General features: G+C 36.8%; 1 protein-coding gene across 3 annotated transcripts in view; it reads right to left on the bottom strand.

Annotated features, from left to right (window-relative positions):
* Positions 1 to 340: 340 nt before the first annotated feature.
* LOC113618882 (recombining binding protein suppressor of hairless) overlaps positions 341 to 21,453 on the bottom strand; it is a 117,594-nt gene continuing 96,481 nt past the window's right edge. For all 3 annotated transcript variants that reach the window (XM_027103206.1, XM_027103207.1, XM_027103208.1), the window contains 8 exons: positions 21,200 to 21,365; positions 16,798 to 16,972; positions 12,826 to 12,963; positions 12,558 to 12,670; positions 6,408 to 6,548; positions 5,194 to 5,349; positions 4,704 to 4,807; positions 341 to 4,543 (listed from right to left, as the gene is read on the bottom strand). In XM_027103206.1, coding sequence (XP_026959007.1) covers positions 4,228 to 4,543; positions 4,704 to 4,807; positions 5,194 to 5,349; positions 6,408 to 6,548; positions 12,558 to 12,670; positions 12,826 to 12,963; positions 16,798 to 16,972; positions 21,200 to 21,365 — 1,309 coding nt within the window. In that variant the 3' untranslated portion in view covers positions 341 to 4,227. The remainder of the gene's footprint in view (positions 4,544 to 4,703; positions 4,808 to 5,193; positions 5,350 to 6,407; positions 6,549 to 12,557; positions 12,671 to 12,825; positions 12,964 to 16,797; positions 16,973 to 21,199; positions 21,366 to 21,453) is intronic.

Genomic DNA, 21,453 nt, shown 5'->3' on the forward strand with positions numbered 1-21,453 from the left:
ACTGTTAAATAATGCTCTCCAACCTTGTTGAGATTAGCTCGAAAAGTTCCTGAATTGGGAGACAACCCTTGAGTGGCGAAGCCCATTTCCCCGTGAAGAAGAAAGAACCACCCCCCGCAAAAAAAACTTTCTCTTTTTAAAGCACTGTGTAGTTTAAAACATTAAAAAAAAAAAAAATCAGCACAGCCATCACTTTGATGTGATGTAGATTAGATAGCAAGGTAAGACTGTAAATGTACCAACTGTAATATGGAATTTAATTTTATCTCTATGAAGTATTCTGAAATCAAAGACGATAATACATGCATCAGGCACATCCAACAGAAGACTTTTACAATGGTTTACATTTCCTTTTTATTTATTTCTTGAAACTGCCCATATTGCAGGTTTCTCATGGATGAAATATGGAACTGAGCAGATTCTTTTTTCTACAAAATTATGGTATAAACTTGCTCAATTTTCTATCTTATTGCTAATAAACCTTACAGGTGCACAGTTTGTAAAATAAACCCCTTAAGGACTGAATGCATAGAGCATGCTGCAAGGTACAAGAAATAAGCTAAAAATGAGCATATAAACCTACATCTGGACCAACACAGTACTGAATGCTGGCAAACATTTATCACAACACATGGAAAAATTAATAAAAGGAAATACAGTTCAGTCCTGAAAGGGTTAAATAGAAACCCTAATATATTATTGTTTCTAACCATCATCCCACATTACAGTGCTTGAAAACAAAGTCGAAAGTCTGGCACAGAAAATTACACACATTTGTTCAGTACTCATCAGAAACACAGCTGCTTTTGAAATCAAAAATAAGTAACTTGGTTAATAATTGAATAACATTTTGTTTCAAAAAGGAACACCCCCCCACCCCCTGCATGGATTATCTGATTAAACATGACTAGTTAGTTTAGTTCTTAAAACCTGTGTTGGAAATTGAGGGCACAGATGGTACTCGTTTCATTAAAAAAAAACAAAAACAAAAAACCCCCCAAAAACAAAAAACTAACCAGTTACAACTGCAAATAAGTCTGTGCAGTATGAGTGACAAATATTTCACTAATTAATATATATATGAGGATGCATTTAGTTGCCACAGTTTAAGAAAAGTCAGCAGCAGGGTAAATTTTATACTAGTGTTCAACTCTGAAATCATTTAAAATAAAAAGGGCATTTTATATTTAAAGCCTTTAGCTTGCCATCCCAATCTACGTGATCAAATTCAACAGAATAAAAACATATTGGATAACAGACTCAGCTTCTATGCATATTTTCAGAAACTGCATAGAATCATAAGAGCATAGCCTACACTTCTAGTACAGAATTAAAAAAAAAAAAGCTTGGACGTACTATACTTTAACTGAAGTGGTTACCATTCTGAGAGTCTTTATAAGGGATAATGACCAGCATCTCTAACAATGCCACCATTGGAGGAGGGGCCGTGTTCTACCATAACCAGAGGACAAGGCTCCTGAAAATAATTCACAAAAAAATTTTAATCAGCTGATAAAAGAACTACTAGTAAACAATAAGCCACAACAGACAAATCATTTCAGTCTTTAGTTTGTGGTATGTAGAATGTCATAAAATAGTGGGGGGGAGAATGCCTGTATAAGCATATTCTTGGACTTTTCAAAAATAAAGAGGAAAAGGGTTTACAGTCTAATATTTCAATTATCTTATTAAAATAAACAAAGAGCCAAAATTAGATATAGCTAAACAGTAAAAAAGCAAAAGTTAATTTTAATAAAGCCATAAACTTGAAAAAATTATTTTGAGTTGCAATGCTGGGTAGGAATAGTTTGTTCTTCAAAAGCATCTCATCTGTTATCAGTTAATTTAATATAATTTGGTAACTAAATACCAAACCTGGGAAGTGGAGGAAACTTGTGGCCCATTCAAAGTAAGGCAGCACTGAAAACATTTCGGCGCTCTGAACAAAAAGCACTGTGTAAAGACTACTTCCAGACTCAACAGAGAGAAGAATAAATACTACTCATAAACAAGCAAGTTTGCAAGAAAAAGCCAGTAAACAGTTAAAACAAAGAAAGATAAGGCCACAATGAATTCTGCCCTTGGTCACTGAAACAGATTTAAAGTGTGAGGCAGGATTAGCTTACAAGAGAAGCTAGTGACGGGAGCAGACTTAAAGAGAGAAAGGCTATATATAGTATAATGCAGCCTGTGAGTAATTAAAAAGGCTTGCAGTAAAGAGAAGACCACAATAACTTTTATTTAACCACTAACATGTTTTACAAATGACTTCCCCCTTGAAAACTGAGGAAAAAGTGATGTAAAGATGTTAGGAATTGTATTTACAATGGCAGAGTCTGAGCAGAAGAATGAGTAATGAAGATATCAAAGCTGGGGGTGGAGGGGAGTGGGGGGAAGCTACTAACAATGATGTTTTAAAAAGTCTACTGACGGAAACTTTTCAAAATAGCCCAGGACACCAGAAAGACAATTTCTGTATGGAAACTGCAGGAAGTTAGTTTTGCATTCTTAAGGTACTTGTGGCTCCTGTTTTATGGGACAGTAAAAGCTTACCACAATCTAGAGGTAGTTTTTACTCAAAGAAAGATGACTGTATTACTAGACCATGTCCTGTAACATCACACACATAGTTCCTGTAGAAAACGTAGCCCAATGAGGCTGCTGCAATTTCTAAGACACCAAACATAGGCGTGCCCAAAGTGCAGGAACAAAACCAACGTGAAACCGGTGAGCCCAGCACACACAGCCAGCACACAACCCTGAATGCAGCCAAATCTTAACTGAATGGAGAAGAAATGCTTTCTGAGTAGGAGACATTTGTGAAGATGCTCAGTACTGGGGAAGAGAAAACAAAAAAAGGCAGGGAGAGAAATGGAAAGATAAAGTACATTTGCATTTTTATAATCTTACAGCTATCTGTTCCTAAAGTACTGTCTTCCAGCTATTTTAGTTGGTCATCTAGTAAAAGCATCTTGTTTCAAGGTTACAATGATATTTTGGCCTAGGCTACCCCCCACAAAAGAAAGTAAGTAAAAACATGCTTTTGCTGAGATTTTCCTCATTATACAATAAGGGCACCATCTACCAACTGGTAGCAAATACTTCTGATGATATTTTTTTGTCATATGCCAACAAGGCAGAAAAACACCCTGCTGAATGAAATCACTGGGAATATTCTAGCTTCAAAATAAAATGTTTAACTTACACATAATACAAGTTATGTACAAGATTAGGAGGAGGGAAAACCTGAACAAATCCTGGACCGCATAGATACATTTCTGCACAGGAAAAGGGAAGGGAACACTGTAAAAACCAACATGTTCCACGCCATTAACTCATTAATGGCTAAATGGCCACATTTAATTCCAGGTAAATGTTAGAACCTCTTGGATTACAACTATAAATACATTTTTTTAAAAAAAGGAACACAGAAATAACTATCAACGGTGTCTGAGAATAGAGACTAAGTCAACGTACGTTGCATGTATTGCAGGCAAGGCAGAGGCATTTTTTTTAAAGCTTTTGCACAGACTTCAAATAATCTTAAAAGAAATATGCAGGCCTTTACAAGATTTGACTTGCTGACATCAAAACACCTTCCACTCATGAAAAGTCATAAGACTTCAGCTTTTAAAGAAAATAATAAAATAAAAAGAACAGTTCCAGCCTTAGACCAAAAAGACCTGGAGGAGTATGGTAATTAGATTAAACAAGCATGGTCAGGCCTGGAACTTGAATGTACTTAAGAGCAAAAGCTCAAAGGGGGTGGGGAGGAGAACAACCTATTTGGTAACAAAGGTGTACTATATATACTGCGATATAAAAAAGGTATGGTGAAAATGTACCTTTTACTAAAGCTTATACAAGTTCCTTGGTCCATAAAAACTATGTTAGATTTTCGTCTTCTAGTTTGATTACCTTTTACTCCAGCCACATCTCTATTTCTTGCCCATTTAAACAAAACCAAACAAAAACCAACCAAACAAAAATAACAGCTGAAAAAAATCAATTTCCAAAAGTTTGCACATTTTGATGTTTTTTTGTTTGTTTTACTGTGGCTTCTGCACTTCAAATCAGCACTTGCAGGTAATGGGGTTTTTGAATAGTATCACCGGGTACGAAAAGTTTTCCCAAGAAACCACAAAAGATTGTTCATTTTTTTCTTTCTTTTTTTGTCAACATTTTGCTGCACTCAAGTCAGTGTAAGTCCTAGCAAAAAGACGGTAGTTAGGACACAACTGTTGCTGTAGATGACGTGACATTGGTTGAATTTGTGCTGACATTTGTGTAACTCCCCTCGCTGTTTGTGTTTGACTCATTAGGGGGCACTTGGCTAGAGTTGGCTCGAAGGATTGCTCCTGCCGCGCTGCAATGTGGCCGTGGCCCCGGTTCTGGGGTGTAGGTAAAGGTAAGGCTGGTGGAATAAATGATTCCATCATTACGGACCAAAGTTACTGGAACCTGGACTGGCTGCCGGACCCATCTCCAACCTTCTCGGAATGCAGAAATGTCTGGGACAACACAGAGCATACTCTCTCCACATCTGAGGAGGAAATAGAAATCACTTAAAAGCACAGAAAATTTTAGAACTGAAACTTAAAACAAGGTTGCTTAAATACAGGACAACCAGTATCAGGAAAGAGTCTCATGTACCCACACCCCCATCCAAAACTCTAGATGATGTAAAAAATTATATTAAGTACCTGTACATAGTTTCAGCTTCTACATCCCCAAACCACACTCGTAAATTTGGAGTGAAATTCTGTCCTGTAAGTTCAAGCATTGCTACGTCCCCACCGCCATTCAACTGCAATTCACAGAAAATCAGAACAATGTTGAGAAAACTTTTCATTTTTCGTTAAAGTACAGTTTCTCATTCGACTATCATGTGCAAAAAAATGGATAAATAAAATGCTTCTTTTAAATGACATGATTATAAAGACAAAGTGAACTAAAAATATCGCAAGCTAATATACAAACTGATTTACATTTAAATTTTCTTGCATAAAATTATGTTCCTCTCATTTTCTTTTTTTAAAAAATCAACAAATCATGTGTAACAAAACCTCCAAAAAAAAAACTCCAAATCACAAGATTTGGAGAAAAATCAAATTTATTGTGAAATAAAATTATGCCATGTCATAGCTGAGATCAGCTGCAAAGAGCTAAAAGTCAACTTGTAAGTGGTCTCACCTGAAGACTTTCTACAACAGGCACCGGTGTGACTGGGGCAAGGACAGGGCCCATCCCCTCGTAAAATGTATACTCTGCCTTATCCGTACTAATGATTGTCCAGGAAGCGCCATCATTTATCATCTCTTTATTTGGTTCTTTTGGGCATGGAGTGGCCTTATGAAAAAATTGGTTAGAAATTGAGTTTTATATACACTGCAGTATAAGACACTTTAACAAAGTAACACTCATAGACTGGCATTAACATGAAGAGAATTTAGTACAAATTTATAAACTTCCCAAGCACGATGCTTCGCCAATCCCTAAACAAACAGAATGTTAGCATGGAAACCTCACATATGGCAGGTTTTATTTTAATACAAAATATTTCAATGACATACTAAAAACTAATAATACCTTCAGAATACCATTTGAGTATACCAGTACCTGTATAATTTCTTTAATAAAAGATCAGTATCTGTGATGTAAATAGCTGTTTAAAACTCTTTAGGGATCCCTGAGAGAGAGAGAATGGGAGCCCCCTCCTGCTCAGAGAACAGCTAGAAACTTATGTACTTTCAGCTGGAAGGAACCGAGATATTGACTGACAATCCCCTACCCCTATCTCGAAACACCTAGGCCAGACCATCAGTGCTGGGTTGAGGAGACTGGCTGTGTGTGCATCTCTCTGGAAAGTCTCCAGATGTTCAGAAATGAGTTTCATGTGAAAGTATAACTATTCTATTAAGTCATCTGTTCATGTCATAAATGTCCTCATGAAAGCCTTCTGAGTAAATATAGTTAAAAATTAGCTTTTGAAATGTGTCATCATTACTATCTTAGAAGACCCCAATATAAATCTGATGAGAATTATGAACGCTCCTCCAAAATAGGCATGTATCATATACAATGTTGTCTGCACATAATTTCAGGTGATTTACTGAATACCCAACATCTAGTTTTGGATAATCTGAGGGGCTCTTTGTTCCTCAGAACTAGACGTTAACTGCTTCTCTTAGAACATTTTCATAGTTTTGAGTTCTTCCTTGATGTAAGATGACTGCTATATCCGAGGAACATGTGGGCTAAGGACCCTTGAACTTGAGATAAATATCTGAACACACAGCTTCATGTATTCGGATACAATTAACATTAAGCGAGAGTTTCATGTTTCTAAATGCTGCTAACCTAATAGTTTGCACATTTTAGATTTTACCAGTAATTTAAAAACATACCTGAAACTGAATTATTCTTTCTTGAGAAAGGCACAAGTACATTCTTTCTGTATCCTTAAGGTAAAATGCACATTTATGGAGCTGTGACACAGGATCATCTGCATCCAGTAATGCGGTCTGCTTATCAACTTTCCTAATTATCTGTATTTCAACAATTAAAAAAGAAAAGATCATCACATACGGAGTTTTCATTTCGTACACTGTCAAGAGTACACAGAAAGAATCTGCTATATAATAATACATCACAGTTATTTGTCACATACCTACATACACAAAAGAATTTACAAACAATAAAGCTAGGTATAAGAATACTTTTAGATTGCAAGCATGTTAAGAATGTAGAGATGTTACCTTTTTCCTTGAACTCCTAAAAAAACAGGGCAGACTGGCACCTGTTTTCTAGATCAGTGGTTTTCAAACTTTAATGTCCATACAAATCATCTGGGGTTCCTGTTAAACACACATCTGTTCTGATCCCACAGATCACACACGGGGCCTGATATTCTGCATTCTAGCAAACTTCCAGCTGATGTTAATCCTGACCTTTCCAATAATATACAACGACAAATATTCCAACATCAAAGGGGAAATTATCTCTAAAGGCTACTATGGGTGTGCTAGTCAGTACCTAAGTCCAGTATCATACTTATACGTTGTTTTAATTTTAACCTAAAAGAGGTTATCATTTTGCAGATTAGGAAACAGGCTCAGAGGTCAGGTTAAGTTCCTCAAAATCACTTGGTTAGTAGCTCAGGGACCAGAATATGATTCCAAGGCAGGCTGCTTGTCCAGCCTGAACTCTTTCCATTACACACCATGACCTTATAATCCAAATATTCCACAAAACACATATGGATATCTGAAAGATAATCCTATCAAACCTTAGACGTTACTTATCACATGGAAGGTAATCACTAAGTGTTTGAGGACTACGAAAATCACTCCCAACAGCATACAAACATGTTAGAACTATTTCTCATCTAAAATCAGAAGAAACCCCTTCCTTGACTACACATCCCTGTCCTTCCCTCTCACCACCCTGTTTCTCTGCTCTCCTTTACATCAAAACTCCTCTTCCTCACCACCCCAACTCCTGAAATCTCTCCAGCCTTTTGTCTCAAAATTGCTCTTGGTGAGGCCACTAAGGACTCCAAGACTGTTGAATCCCATAAGCACTTCTCTGTCCTCATCTTATTAGCTTTCTCAGAGGCATCCGACCCACACATTCTTCCTTCGGGGATACACCTGCTCTAACCGGCCTTTAGTCTCCACAGCCGAGTCCCCAGATCTCTTCTCTATCCATACTCTATACTTCCTATACTATTTAGAAGTTGGCAACTCCTAAATTTGTATTTCCGGCCATAGCCTTTCTCAGGCACTCGACGTGTATATTTAACTACCTATTCAACAGTTACACTGAAAATGTCTATTAATAGGCATCTCAATCTTAATCAAAAACAGAATTTTTTATTTCTCCCTAAATGTGATCCTCCCTCAACTCATAGCTCAATAAATGACACCACGTTCACTCAATCCTAAAACCGTGGAGTCATCCTTGACTCCTTGCTTTCTCTTATACCCAAGCTGTCAACAAATTGTTAGGTCTACCTTCAAACAAATCGGTCACCTCTCATCACCTTTCCAGTACCATCCTAGTCTAAGGTACCATCATCAACTTCTTGCCCGAATTTTGACAAAAGCCCAACCACCTTTCTCTTTGTTTCCACAGCTATGTCCCTATGCTCTCTTATCCACAAAGTAGCCAGAATTATTCTTCCAAACATAAACCAGCCATCATTCCCTGTTTAAAACTCTCCAGTGGGGATGTCCCTGGTGGCGCAGTGGTTAAGAAGCCGCCTGCCAACGCAGAGGACACGGGTTTGATCCCTGGCCCAGGAAGATACCACATGCCACAAGCAACTAAGCCTGTGTGCCACAACTACTGAGCCTGGGCTCTACAGCCCACAAGCCACAACTACTGAGCCCGTGCACTGCAACTACTGAAGCCCACACGCTCTAGGGCCTGTGTACCTCAACTACTGAGCCTGCGTGCCGCAACTACTGAAGCCCACGCACCTAGAGCCCGTGCTCCACAACAAGAGAAGCCACCGCAACAAGAAGCCCGTGCACCACAATGAAGAGTAGCCCCCACTCGCTACAACTAGAGAAAAGCCCGCGCACAGCAATGAAGACCCAATGCAGCCCAAAAAAAAAAAACACACACACACACAAAACCCTCCAGTGGCCTCCTATCTTACACAGATAACAGAAAGTCCGTAGTGTAGATAGAGAGAGGGACTTGACAAGATGTTGCCCATGGCTAACCTTGCAGAATCATGTCCTGGCACTTCCCCCCGCACCCCGACTTGGCTCTAGCTACAATGGCTTCCTTGCTAGTCCTCACACATTCCTGTCTTAAGTTCTTTTTGCCCTCATTCTGTCAGCCTGAAATGCTCCTCACCCAGTTTCTGCTTTTCCAACTTCATTCTGGTCTCTGTTCAAATAGCCCCACTTCAAAAAGACTTCTCTGACCACTCTAAGCACTCCCTTTTCCCTATCCCTTTATCCTGTTTTAATGTCTTATCACTTACATTAACCTTTTAACACATTATATGGGTATTTCTTTAGCTGGTTTTCGTTGACATCCCTTCCAAAATGTAAGCTCCGGGCTTCCCGGGTGGTGCAGTGGTTAAGAATCTGCCTGCCAATGCAGGGGACACAGGTTCAAACCCTGGTCCGGGAAGATCCCGCATGCCGCGGAGCAACTAAGCCCGTGCAACTACTGAGCCTGTGCTCTAGAGCCCACAAGCCACAACTACTGAGCCCGCATGCCACAACTACTGAAGCCCACATGCCTCACGTGCCTAGAGCTTGTGCTCTGCCACAAGAGAAGCCACTGCAATGAGAAGCCTGCTCGCCGCAACTAGAGAAAGCCCACACGTAGCAACAAAGACCCAATGTGGCCAAACATAAATAATAAAATAAAATTAATTAATTTAAAAAAAAATGTAAGCTCCAAAAGGAAAGAAAGTCTACCTTGTTCACCAATGTATCTCCAGCATCTAGACAGTTCCTGGCCCATGGGTTCAGGGCTATTTGTAGAATGCACGTATGCATGTAGGACTGTAATACTTTGCTCCACAATGAACACCCTTAACAGTAGCTACTCACAAGATATTGTGAGGACTAAATGAATCAATATATGTAAAAGTGCTCAGAACAGTGCTATTAATATTATGCAATATTATTGGGTTTTTATTACTTGATTCACACCGGACATATTCCAAGATGATTTTTCTTTACTTAAGCCACAGCTATTACAAATCCCAATCTTTTAAAGTCAACATTCTTCATATTTACATATTTTTAGCTCTGCAGTTTATTAGTCAGAATATTTGTCATTCTACTCACATCACCACTAATTTTTGAGTTTAAAGGGAGACACTACACTTTTAGCAATTACAGTTTCTAAGATATTCTGTGAGACTAATTAAACTCAAGCAAAATGTTTCCATTCAATGCTAGTCTTAAAGGTTTATTTAAATTTAATGATGTTTGGATTTTAGGGAAATAAGTGAATTTTGAATGATGTAAGTTTAAAGCTTACTGTAAGTCTACCACACTCAACTATGACTTCACCACGTAAGAGTCAACATTTGCCTATGACACTGTCATTTCTGTAATCCACTGTTTCTCCACTACCTAGTAATAATAAGCATATTGAGAACATGGGCCATGTTTGGTTCAATTTTATTTCCCATAATAGTTCTCTGGACATAGACACTGCTGAATGACCTAGTCTCACCAATAAAGAAACCAAATATGTCCCCTACTATTTGGTATCAAACTTGCTGTGATCATTTCTAATTATTAAGAACAGGAAAGAAATCTGAGAAACCAGATAGTATGAATGTTCTAACAAGCTATGTGTGATGAATTCTACATTCATAAAACACCAGATGTTACTCCAACCAGCTCTCTCTCTTCTACGCTGGCTTTGTAGGTTACTGGTACAGTATTTTCCATATTTCTGAGGTAAACAGGATACAGCTCTTAAGGACGGAAAACATATCTTATTCATATTCCTAGACTATACCTGGTAAATGCCCAGGCTGAATTCATGTCGCTGATTAGTTTACCTAACAGATTTTAGATGTCCCAAACCTCTGGGGCATCTGACAGCCTTGAGGAAGTGGGATAAATACTAATCAGTGTTTCTTGTTAGTTGGCTAGACCTACATAGACTATGCCTGTTTTTAAAGTATCCTAAAAACCAGGATTTCTCATTAGAACATTCATCCCATTGAAACTTGGTCTTGGAGGGAGAGTGTTTTCCAAGCAAAGATCTCCAGTAAGGCTAATATTCTAGGAAGCATAGCATGCAATGTTCAGATATTAAGACAGTGTCATCCTTCTTGAAAGCACATGAAAGCCTCCTCTGAAAAACGTGCCTTTGTTGAAAACTGCACGTAAGTGGAGGTATAGGAGGGCCTGAAGTAGTGCAGACCATATAAAGCCTAGCTATGTCTCTGAGGAATCTAATTCCTCAGTCACACAACCTCTAGAAAGAGGTATTTACCGGTACATTGTTAACGATGGTACTGCAACTTTTCCTAAGGCATTCTCTGGATCAGGTTTTTTATTGCAGCATTTTTATAATCAGAGCCCCATACTTTTACATGTTGAAAATATTCAATTAAAGATGATGTTCAAGGGGCTTCCCTGGTGGCGCAGTGGTTGAGAATCCGCCTGCCAATGCAGGGGACACGGTCCAGAAAGATCCCACATGCCGCAAAGCAACTAAACCCATGCGCCACAACTACTGAGCCTGTGCTCTACAGCCCATGAGCCACAACTACTGAGCCCGTGTGCTGCAACTACTGAAGCCCGTGTGCCTAGAGCCCATGCTCCACGACGAGAGAAGCCACTGCAATGAGAAGCCCGCTCACTGCAACAAAGAGTAGCTCCCGCTCACCACAACTAGAGAAAGCCCACGTGCAGCAGCGAAGACCCAACACAGCCAAAAATAAATAAATAAAATAAATAAATTTATTAAAAAACAACAAAAAAAAGATGACCTTCAAGCAACGCAGACCGGTACTTTACATGAAACTAAGTGAAAACACTATTTTAAGATTTGAGTCTGTCTTCTAAGTGGCCCATATATAAGCTGTTGCTGATCAGAGGCAAAGGCCTCTGAATAGTGATTCTATAGTACAAGCATTTAATACCAAAGCAAATAAACATTATCCTTGGAATACAGTGACACATAATGAATGAAAAGAGAAGAACCTGAGTAAATGTTGATTCAGCTTGTTTTTTGGTGTGTCTTTCTTTCTAATTTATGTACCCTTCTTTCCCTACCTTTCCCCTTTTTATAATTTGCCTCAGGTTCAAGGTTTTGTAAATTTATATTACTATGTTTCACATATTTTGGCTTATGAAGTTGAAATGGGAAATAAAATCACCTTGTACAACCATGACACAGAAAAATATAAAACAATTCAATAATATGATGCATTTACTTAGATAGTTATAGATCAACCCAGCTCCTGCTGAAATAGTCCCAGAAAATATCAGCCAATGAAATACTTCATCAAAGAGATACAAAGCATATTCAGGCAAGTAATACTAAAAGTTCTTCCATTCACTTAACCCCCTCCCCCAACCTGACCTTGAATCAAACTTACTCATAAACCCCCTCCATCTTTAATATAACTAAATTGTGTTCTGCTTCAGAAAAGGAGGGGGAAGATAACAAAGGGTATATGAGGGGCTTTTGCTTCATTCTGCTAAGAAAAGCAGTTTTTTACAGTTTTAAAAAGCCCCAAACACTATGCCTCTCTACCAGAGTAAGAAACACCAATTTTATTGAATTTTTAAATCCATCTTCCTTTGGGAGAATAAAATAATAAAAATTATGCTTGTATTTTTAAAGAAATTTGAAATTCTATGCTTTTGAAAACTTCGTCCTGTGTTGGGATGAAGCAGGTACCACAAAGAATGAATAATGTATCTACATTAGTTAAGAAAATAAATCCTAATGTAACTTTATAGTGCCCTCTATTGAACATATCCAGATATACAACCAAAAAGGGAAAAGGCCACCAACATTTATTAGAAACAGTCATGAAGTCATTAAGGCCGTACCAATCTTGGGAGTGCCATGCCAGTAACTGAACACACAAGTTTGACTGTTTGTCCATAATGGATGTATCCATCGCGGACTGTGAATTCTTCTCCTTCTGATTCATCGTCATCCACTGCAGTGCAATGGAAACAGATCAAATTATCACCTTTTAGAACTTATTAATCTGCTTATAAAAATGACGAAACTTAATATATCTGTATGTCTTATTAGTAAAATGAATTTAACAATTTCACACGAAAAAAATCAAATGCATATTTTTATACTCACAGAGATGAATGTAAAATGCTCCCCACTGCTGAGAACTGGCATGGAAATTACCTCCTTCTACATGCAAGTATCTGGTACTAACTGTCTGGGATCGAAGTCGATTAAACAGAGCCACCTTTGTTCCTGAGGCAATGCATACTGCAAAGAAAACACAGCTCCTATTTATGTGAGTGGGGTTTGGGGGCGGGGCAACAGTGGAGAGCAAGAAGGGACCAGTACCTGGTGAATGAGGACTATGCATTACTATCATTTAATAATTAATGGATTCTGCTAACAATTCTTTTAACCCTCTAAGAAAATACAGATGATACCCCCAAAAATCAAGGTTAACTCTTTATCAATAATGTCAAGCTAAAGATATACAATATGTCCATAAAAATCTTTTTTTTTTTTTTGTGGTACTCGGGCCTCTCACTGTTGCGGCCTCTCCCGTTGCGGAGCACAGGCTCCGGATGCGCAGGCTCAGCGGCCATGGCTCACGGGCCTAGCCGCTCCGCGGCGTGTGGGATCTTCCCGGACCGGGGCACGAACCCGTGTCCCCTGCATCGGCAGGCGGACTCTCAACCACTGTGCCACCAGGGAAGCCCCATAAAAATCTTTTTTAAATGAGAGTTACACAGTATGTTTAATGCGGTGCTGTTTTTAAAAAGGAAGTTACTTTTAAAATAATAAGTGTCCAACAGTAGGAAACTGATTAAATAAATTATAATATCATTCACCTATTTGAATGATGTGTATTTAAATGCATTGGTAAGAAAATATCTCCCTGATATATCACTGAATGGAAAGCACACTCTTTATACTGTGGTTCCATTGGGTAAACATATACATTTTTATGTGACAGCATGTGTCTCCATGTGCTCACATCTATTTCTATGGAATACATTCATAGAGAGGGGTGTGGAAGGATGTTTACCAAAGTTGATGGCAACTGCCTCTGGATACTGTGATTTTAGAGATTTTGCTTCCTTCTAAATACCTTACAGTATAGCATTGCATGAAATTTCTTGAAAAAGCAACCACATCTATGTAAGCAAGAAAATACTCTGAAAATGAAATATGTTCTCTGCCATCAAGTAACTTAGAGTCAATAGAAATATAAAATTAAAGAGGTAATCCTGTAATTTGAATTGGAAACAGCCTAAATACATGACATTATACCTCCTGATGCAAGAACACTACATCGCTGTGAAGTAGGCTTGCCCTCTAGTAACAAACAACAAAAAAGAACCAAAGAACAACCACCTTAAATCTGATCAAGTTTCTAAATTTACTGACAAAGACTCTCTCCTTGACCAAACTTTAGACAGGCTCCTCTGAGCCCTTTTTCCACCGGGACTCTTCCTTGGGCCCTGGCATTGGCCTGCCTAGCCCGGTTATTGCCAAGAATCCTGCTAAATCATCCTCCCATCCTTGATATCTGTTCAAGTTCCTCCCCTCCACCTTTATATCTGATCATCTAGGCCTGTCTTCATAAAAATTCTGGTAAGCTAGTTTGTCAAGAATCCCCCTTCCCTTCATGTCTCTCTCCTCTTAGTAACTTTCCATCCACTGATCCCCTCAACTCTGTTCCTTGGCTATAAATCCCCACTTCTCCTTGTTGTATTTGGAGTTGAGCTCAGTTCTTTACTGAAATCTCTTTTCCCTACTGCAACGGTAGTGAATAAAATCTGTTTCTAACCATCTTTAGTGTCCAGCTCTGTTTCTCTCTGACACTACAATTTACAGAAAATACATTAAACTACACCAAGGAAATATAATTAGCAAATTCCAGTATATGGAAATCTCTCATGGTCAACTGACTCAGTCTCTTGAATAAATAAACTACAAGAAGAGAGAGAGAAACAGAGAGATGTAGAGAAAATCCACAGATTAAAAAAAACTCAAGGACATGTCAACACAATATATAGAATAATATCTGGTGGATCTTATTTGAATTTTGATTCAACCAAAGGGCTAAAAAAAAAAACCCACATTTTAGATAATTTTAAATTTGAGCACTAGCTAGGTATTTAATGATACTAAGAAACTATTTCTTTTTATAGTTGTTTTATGTTTATTTTTATGTGATCATGGTATTGTAATTATATTAGAAAACAAGAGACCCTATCTTTCAGAGATACACAGAAATATTTACAGATGATATAGTGTCTTGGATTTGCATCAAACTAAAATGAGGGCAGAGGAAAGTGTGTGTGGGGGGTAGGGTTACAGATGAAGATAAATCAAGACTGGCTTGAAGTTAAGATCACTGCTCCAAGTTAGAGGATGAACACAAGAGGTTTCATGTCATTAATGCAACTGTCTACTTTAGTATGTTAGAAAATTTCCATAATATAAAGTAAATGATGATGATAATAATGACCAAGCAGACTAAAAACCATCCACTACATAAAATCCCATTAAGTTCATAATAAAACAAAACAAAATAAAAACAAGCAAATAAACCAAAATCCTAAAACCTCACTGGTCACCTTCAAAGAATACTATTGTTATTCTGCAAATTAGTAAATAAGAACCTATCCTGGCTTTTCTCCATAGACTATACTTAAAGCAAACAGCTAACAAATGCAAAAGTTAAGAATAAAAGAATTAGAAAAGTCATCATTTTGCAGCCCTTAATGAAATACTAGATTTAAGCAGCCATCATGAAGGGCTACTGAAATCATTAGGTTAAAGGTCGCTGAGGAACTTTATAACTAGTGGATTAGACTAACAACAGCTCAAATTACTATAACCAATCTTAACATAACAAGAAGTGGGATAACCAGATATTACATGACTTCTGATCTGATAGAAATGAACATACATAGGAGCAGCTAATTCTAAAATAAAAGTTTAACCAACAGTTTGTAGAAAATATGAGAGACAGAGGAACACGTAATCAGCCAGATCCAGAATATGGAAATTCCACAGGAAAAATGACCCAGTTTCAACAAATAAATAACACAGAAGGAAAAACAGGCTGGTGGAAAGAGAAGAAACCATTACAGATTAAAATGTATGAACCTTGTTTGGATCCAAGTTTGAACAAGCCAACTGTTAAAAACAACAACACAACTGTAAAAAGATATTTCTGAGACAATGTGATAAATCTGCACACGGACTAGCCATTAGATGGCATTAATGAACTACCATGAACTGTTGTTGGGTATAATGATGTTTAAAAGAATATTATCAGTTAGAGAGTCACTACTGCAGAAATGGTTGAAAGGATAGGATGTCTGAGATGTACATTAAAAAATTCCAGCAGTTGGAGGAAGAAGGAAGGGGTGGTGGTGATAGAGATGATAAAACAGAATTGGTAAAACCTGTTGAGGCCAGGTGGTCACCTTATACTACTTTCTCCCTTTTATGTAAGTTTGAAAGTTTTCATAATAAAAAGTTAAAATAAAGAAAACTGGGTACAGAGGTTGAAGTGTAAAATTCAAACAGCATTTATCTGCTATAGTCTAAAAATGTGCTGATGAGGCAGCAGTCTCTGCCAGTGCAACTACATCAAAATTTTTGTTCAGGTTCTCAGGACAGCCTTCCAAAGCCCATTTGATATAACAGTGTTTCTCAAAGGGGTGCTTTTGATATTCTAAGTGAATCAATTCTTTATGGAATGGGAACCTTCTTGGGCACTGCAGGACATTTAGACACCCTAATGCTAACATTACTCCCTCCAGTCACTGTGACAGCAAAAGGAAACTCCCATTTCTCCAAATGACTCTGGGTGGCAGTGATGAACCAATTCTGTTTAAAAACCACTTCCCTACCCCAGGTATTGCCCATTTTTAATTAAAGAAAAAGACAATAAAGCAGCAGTATAACTGAATATGACTTTTTCAGATAAAGTGAAGACCACAAAAATATTTGAAAAAAAGGAACTGGCTACTGAAAAGCAATTTTTAATTTAAAAAATAGCTGAATTTGTCTTATTAGTTCATGTTGGGAGTTGAGGACAAAAAAGAAAACAAGTATACATACAGTCAGCATTTTTCAATGACTGCTTCTTTTTGGAAGGTTTGGAGATGACTTTTATCCGCTTGCTGAGGAACACACCAATGTCATCACTATTGCCATAGAACATCTTTACAGAGAGCATGAAGTGCTTTCTCTTGTCTGAATCAGATATATACAATGTTTTGGCCGTGCAATAGTTCTGTGAAAGAAAAGGCAAGTTTTAATAGCACCAAAACCCTGTCAGCTATGTACCTACAACTCAGTATGGCCACGTCTAAGTTTGATCAGACTTAAAGGCAGTAACTCCACAGAAGCGCTGATAAAACCAACTGTGAAAAGTACTGATCTCTGAAAACAAAGTACAAAGTCTTCCTTATCAAGTCTACGAAATACTAACACTGTGTTGTTTTCCCCTCTCAAAAAGGCTTTTAAAAAATAGTCTTTTCTTGTTTTATACAGCTCTACATCTATTTCACAGAATTACCAATGTTATAGCAGTAATTTTTTAAAATAAAATTTTACAGTTAAAAAATTCCATGACTGTCTTTCTGCAAATAAGATATAAAGAAGGCTATCAGAACTCAATTAAATTATGTAAAAGATTTTAGCACTGATCCTTCTCAAAATAGTGCATACAACGTTTTTTCTTATATAGCCGAACACTAGAGTAACCACCCATGAGTCTGAGGAAAACAATATTTTTTGAAATAGCTAACACTTTGCCCAATGGGATAATTCCTATTGCATCACCAAAAGAACTGAATTTAAAGGTACTAGAGAAAACAAACGCAGCAAAGTACTATGTCAGTTTATCAGAAATTAAATTCTGGTAACTGAAAGGATAGTATTAAAGAATTATAGCACTTGCAAAACAACAAAGATACTTTGAAATGCTACTATTTCAATTACATATGACAATTCTAAAATCTTTCCTATTCCCTTGATCCCTGTGAATGAGGGAAGAGGCTAAATTATTGATCTATTTTTCCAGATTGGGTAAATAATGCTCAAGTACAGCTTAAGTATTTAAAATTCTGAAATATATATATATATATTTTAAAATCATTGCTCTACTTTAAAATTAGGCTAAACAAGTTTCTTGACTACCTCTGCTGTGTGTTCCTGTTAGAAAGTAGTGCAAATGCCACTCATTTAGAAAATAACTAATGGGCTCTAGGTGTTTAATCTTTAAAATATTACTCACAGCCAATTTTAGTACCAGAACAAAAATCATGCCATACTTTATTGCATTTCTCAACAGCAAAGTTATATAAGAAAATTTAGGTGCCGTCTTGAATATTTTACTCAATTAAGTTTTTATAAATTCAAAAGGGAGAGAAAAGCTTTGAGAGGCTTTGTTCTGCACAAGGCAAAGTTAAGATAAAGCTCATAATAGTAATAAGAAAAATTAAAACAACAGCCTTTGCACTCACTCAGCTCCTTTCACTCCAGGATCTCTAAGTGTTCAGGGATGCTGAACCATGGCCCTGCCGTACTTTAAAAAGCTCTGAAAGTCAAATAAAGCCTGCACTATGGAATTATTCTACAACGTAAGACAAAGTCTAGGAAGATAGGTATTGATACACTAAAGAAGAGTACTGCCATGTAACAAAAATAAAATGTGTACCTAAATGAAAGCAATTAAATTCTAATGGCAAAACTTAAAAATGATGAGATCACTTAATTTGAGTGTTAACATTAGGGGATATGATCTATATCAGAAAAGAGAAAATACTGAAATCTAGCATAAATGGTAAGGTAGACTGGCAAACAGGAAAGGAAAAAAGAGCAGAGAAAATTGGGTCATAACACAGACACTCAAAGGGCTTTATTTTGTTTGGAAAAAGCAAACATACATATATCTCCTTGGAAGGAAAGGAAATATACCCCTAATTACAAAAGTGAGTAGTCTGAATCCACAAAAAAATTCTAATAAAGCTATCTCAGATACAATTTATTATTTTTTAAAAGCTACAAAGCTACTGACCACAAACTACTCAAATTTCACAAGGAAAAAAAAAAAAAAGGACAAGTCACTGATTCAGAAAGAGTATTACAGCTTTAAGACGCTAAGTAAATAAAAACTGAAGTTACATTTGCTTCATCATACCAAAAGGCTAAATTAGCTAATAAAATTCTAAAACAGAAAATGGCATATAATAAATCTGTCTATAAACAATGAAGAGTTTAACTTAAAAAACATCTTTCTGAAGACAAGATCTTCAGGAAAGAAAAAAAATCTGCCCTGAAATAAAAAATACCAAATATAATGCTACAAAAGTTTATAGAAATATCTGAATTGTAGAATTTGAATTATATAAACAAAACAATACTAGCAACATAGGTGTAGGGGATGTAATTCTTTAAAATAAAAATACAAGTGTGCTAATTAGGGAAGTAATTCATGTTGCATAGCTTACCTAGTTCCAACTATGTAAGATAAAAACTGAGGAAATGAATAGTTAACAAATTAAAAACATCAGATGCAAAATATTACCAACATACAGTTAAATGTCATGACCATAAGGGCTGCATATACTAGAACTTTGTTGTAATGAAGATTAAAATAAGGACAAATACCCAAAAATGCAAAATAAAATCCCTCCTTTTTCAATAATGACTAATTGTACCATTCAATGAACAGGCTGTTGAAAGAAAATAACATTACCTTAAATGAATGGAGGTTAAGTGAGATAGGACCAAAGTGCCTCTTTCTGAAGCTCAGCATCTATCCACTGCTTGGTCCATCTTTGCCTGCCTGGACCCAAACTTACCTTGTTCCTGTACCTTGATGATCCAAGCATATGATTATGCTGTTCTTTCTGCCTGGAATGACTTCTGCTGACTCTCAACCAGTCTTATTCTCTATAGACTTCTCTAATAGCATTTTTCATTATAACTAAATATTAACACATAATTTTGGCATACAGACACTGTACTACCCTGTAAGTAGGTGTTTTAAGCACTATTTAATGCTCAAGCTCTCAGGTATTCTCTTCTGCAAATTTGTAGGGCTTGGGGAAAGGATATAATGGCAGAAGTTGAAGAAAGATGTACTAAGCCATTATGCTGAGAAAAGCAAGTGGCGGTGCTGTTTGTTTGTTATTACCTCCCTTAAAATTGCTGGAAGCTGGAAGTGTTAAAGCAAGCAATGAAGTTCAATTGACACAATTATATACAATGGTAGCTAGAATCCCTGGCTTCTTACTACCTATCTGATCTAATTACCATTCACAGTTCCAAATGTCTAGATGTACAGCTTAGAGACATATCACTAAGACTTTCTATATAACAGAAAAATAGATGAGACATGACTAAGGCCTATTTGTTCAACCCACTACTTAAATATATCTTTTACCTTGGCTCAAGGGTCATAATTCAGAAATATTTTACACTGCTCTATTTTAAGATGAAACAACCTTTACTGTAGTAAGTTTTATCCCAAACCTAATTTAAAATACATAGTTGACAAGCCTTAATGATAAAAATATAAAGATACAAATGACATAAACATACTCAAATTTGAAGGAGGTTGAGGCTCCTTATTCTCAGTGCTCATTATCTGTAAAATGACTAAAATTGAATGAAAGTACAAATCCACTAGCTCACCACCCTCAACCTTGCCCTCCAAACTCCCATTCTTAGTGTCGGCTACAATACAGCAAACACTAAGACATTCAACAAAGACTTACTGAATGAGAAAACACCTATTTATGCAGTACTTTAAAAGACATTCATGTAGTCACTGAAATCAGAAATAACCATTTTTCAAATTTTAATATCAAGAGAAAACAAAGTAATAACTAATGCTAAGTCACTGAAGAACTACTTTTGAAAACTAAAGGTACAGACTGAAATAACTGCTTTCTAAATCGATAAAATACAATTAGTAAAACTAACTCATAAATTTTATTCCCTAGTAAAGTAATCAAAGAAAATACCTAAAAGTTTGAGTAAAGGTAATCATGGCTGTTCCTGTCTACACAGCATATTTCTGTTCTACACTGAAGCTAAGTAAAACATTTATGATGTTTATAACCCATAATACTTTGTTTCTAGTGTAAGACTAAGATTAAATGAGTAGAATAAAACATTATTGAACTATGTATTTTCATTGTTGTTTGACTATCATGCCCCTGTCAGATGGATGAGCAATTAGCCTCCTATACTGGCACCCAACAGAAATCTGATTCACAGCCTGCTAAAACTGCTAGCAAGCTGAGGAAGCTTATTGTGTGCCACCTTTAGATGTCAACAGCTCAAGCTCCATCAATCACGACTAAACCACAGCTACTTGAGAAGTTTATTTCTGGTTCTGATTTATATATTCAAAAGAGTGCTACCAATAGCCATAAAAGGAAAAAAAAAAATCACCACTACAAAAACAAGTAAGAAAATTGCATTCTGGTACCATGGTTCTCTTTACCTTTCCTTCCAAGTTCAGCTGCTGCATTTCTTGGTCACTATTTCCTATTCCAATAAATGCACACGGTTGAGACTCTTGTTCAGAACAACCATCGCGTTCCATTTGTTCTTTTTTTTTCTTCCATCCACTGCCCATAAGATATACACAAGGAGGAGGGCAAAAGAACCTGAAACAATGAGGGGGAAAAAACACAATGCAATTACATTCAAGAAAGCATTTCCTTTTCTTAAACACATGAATACAAAATCATGCTG

Source organism: Aethalodelphis obliquidens, unplaced genomic scaffold, assembly GCF_003676395.1.
Source record: "Aethalodelphis obliquidens isolate GAN/ISIS:26980383/991018 unplaced genomic scaffold, ASM367639v1 scaffold6, whole genome shotgun sequence".
Lineage (NCBI taxonomy): Eukaryota > Metazoa > Chordata > Mammalia > Artiodactyla > Delphinidae > Aethalodelphis > Aethalodelphis obliquidens.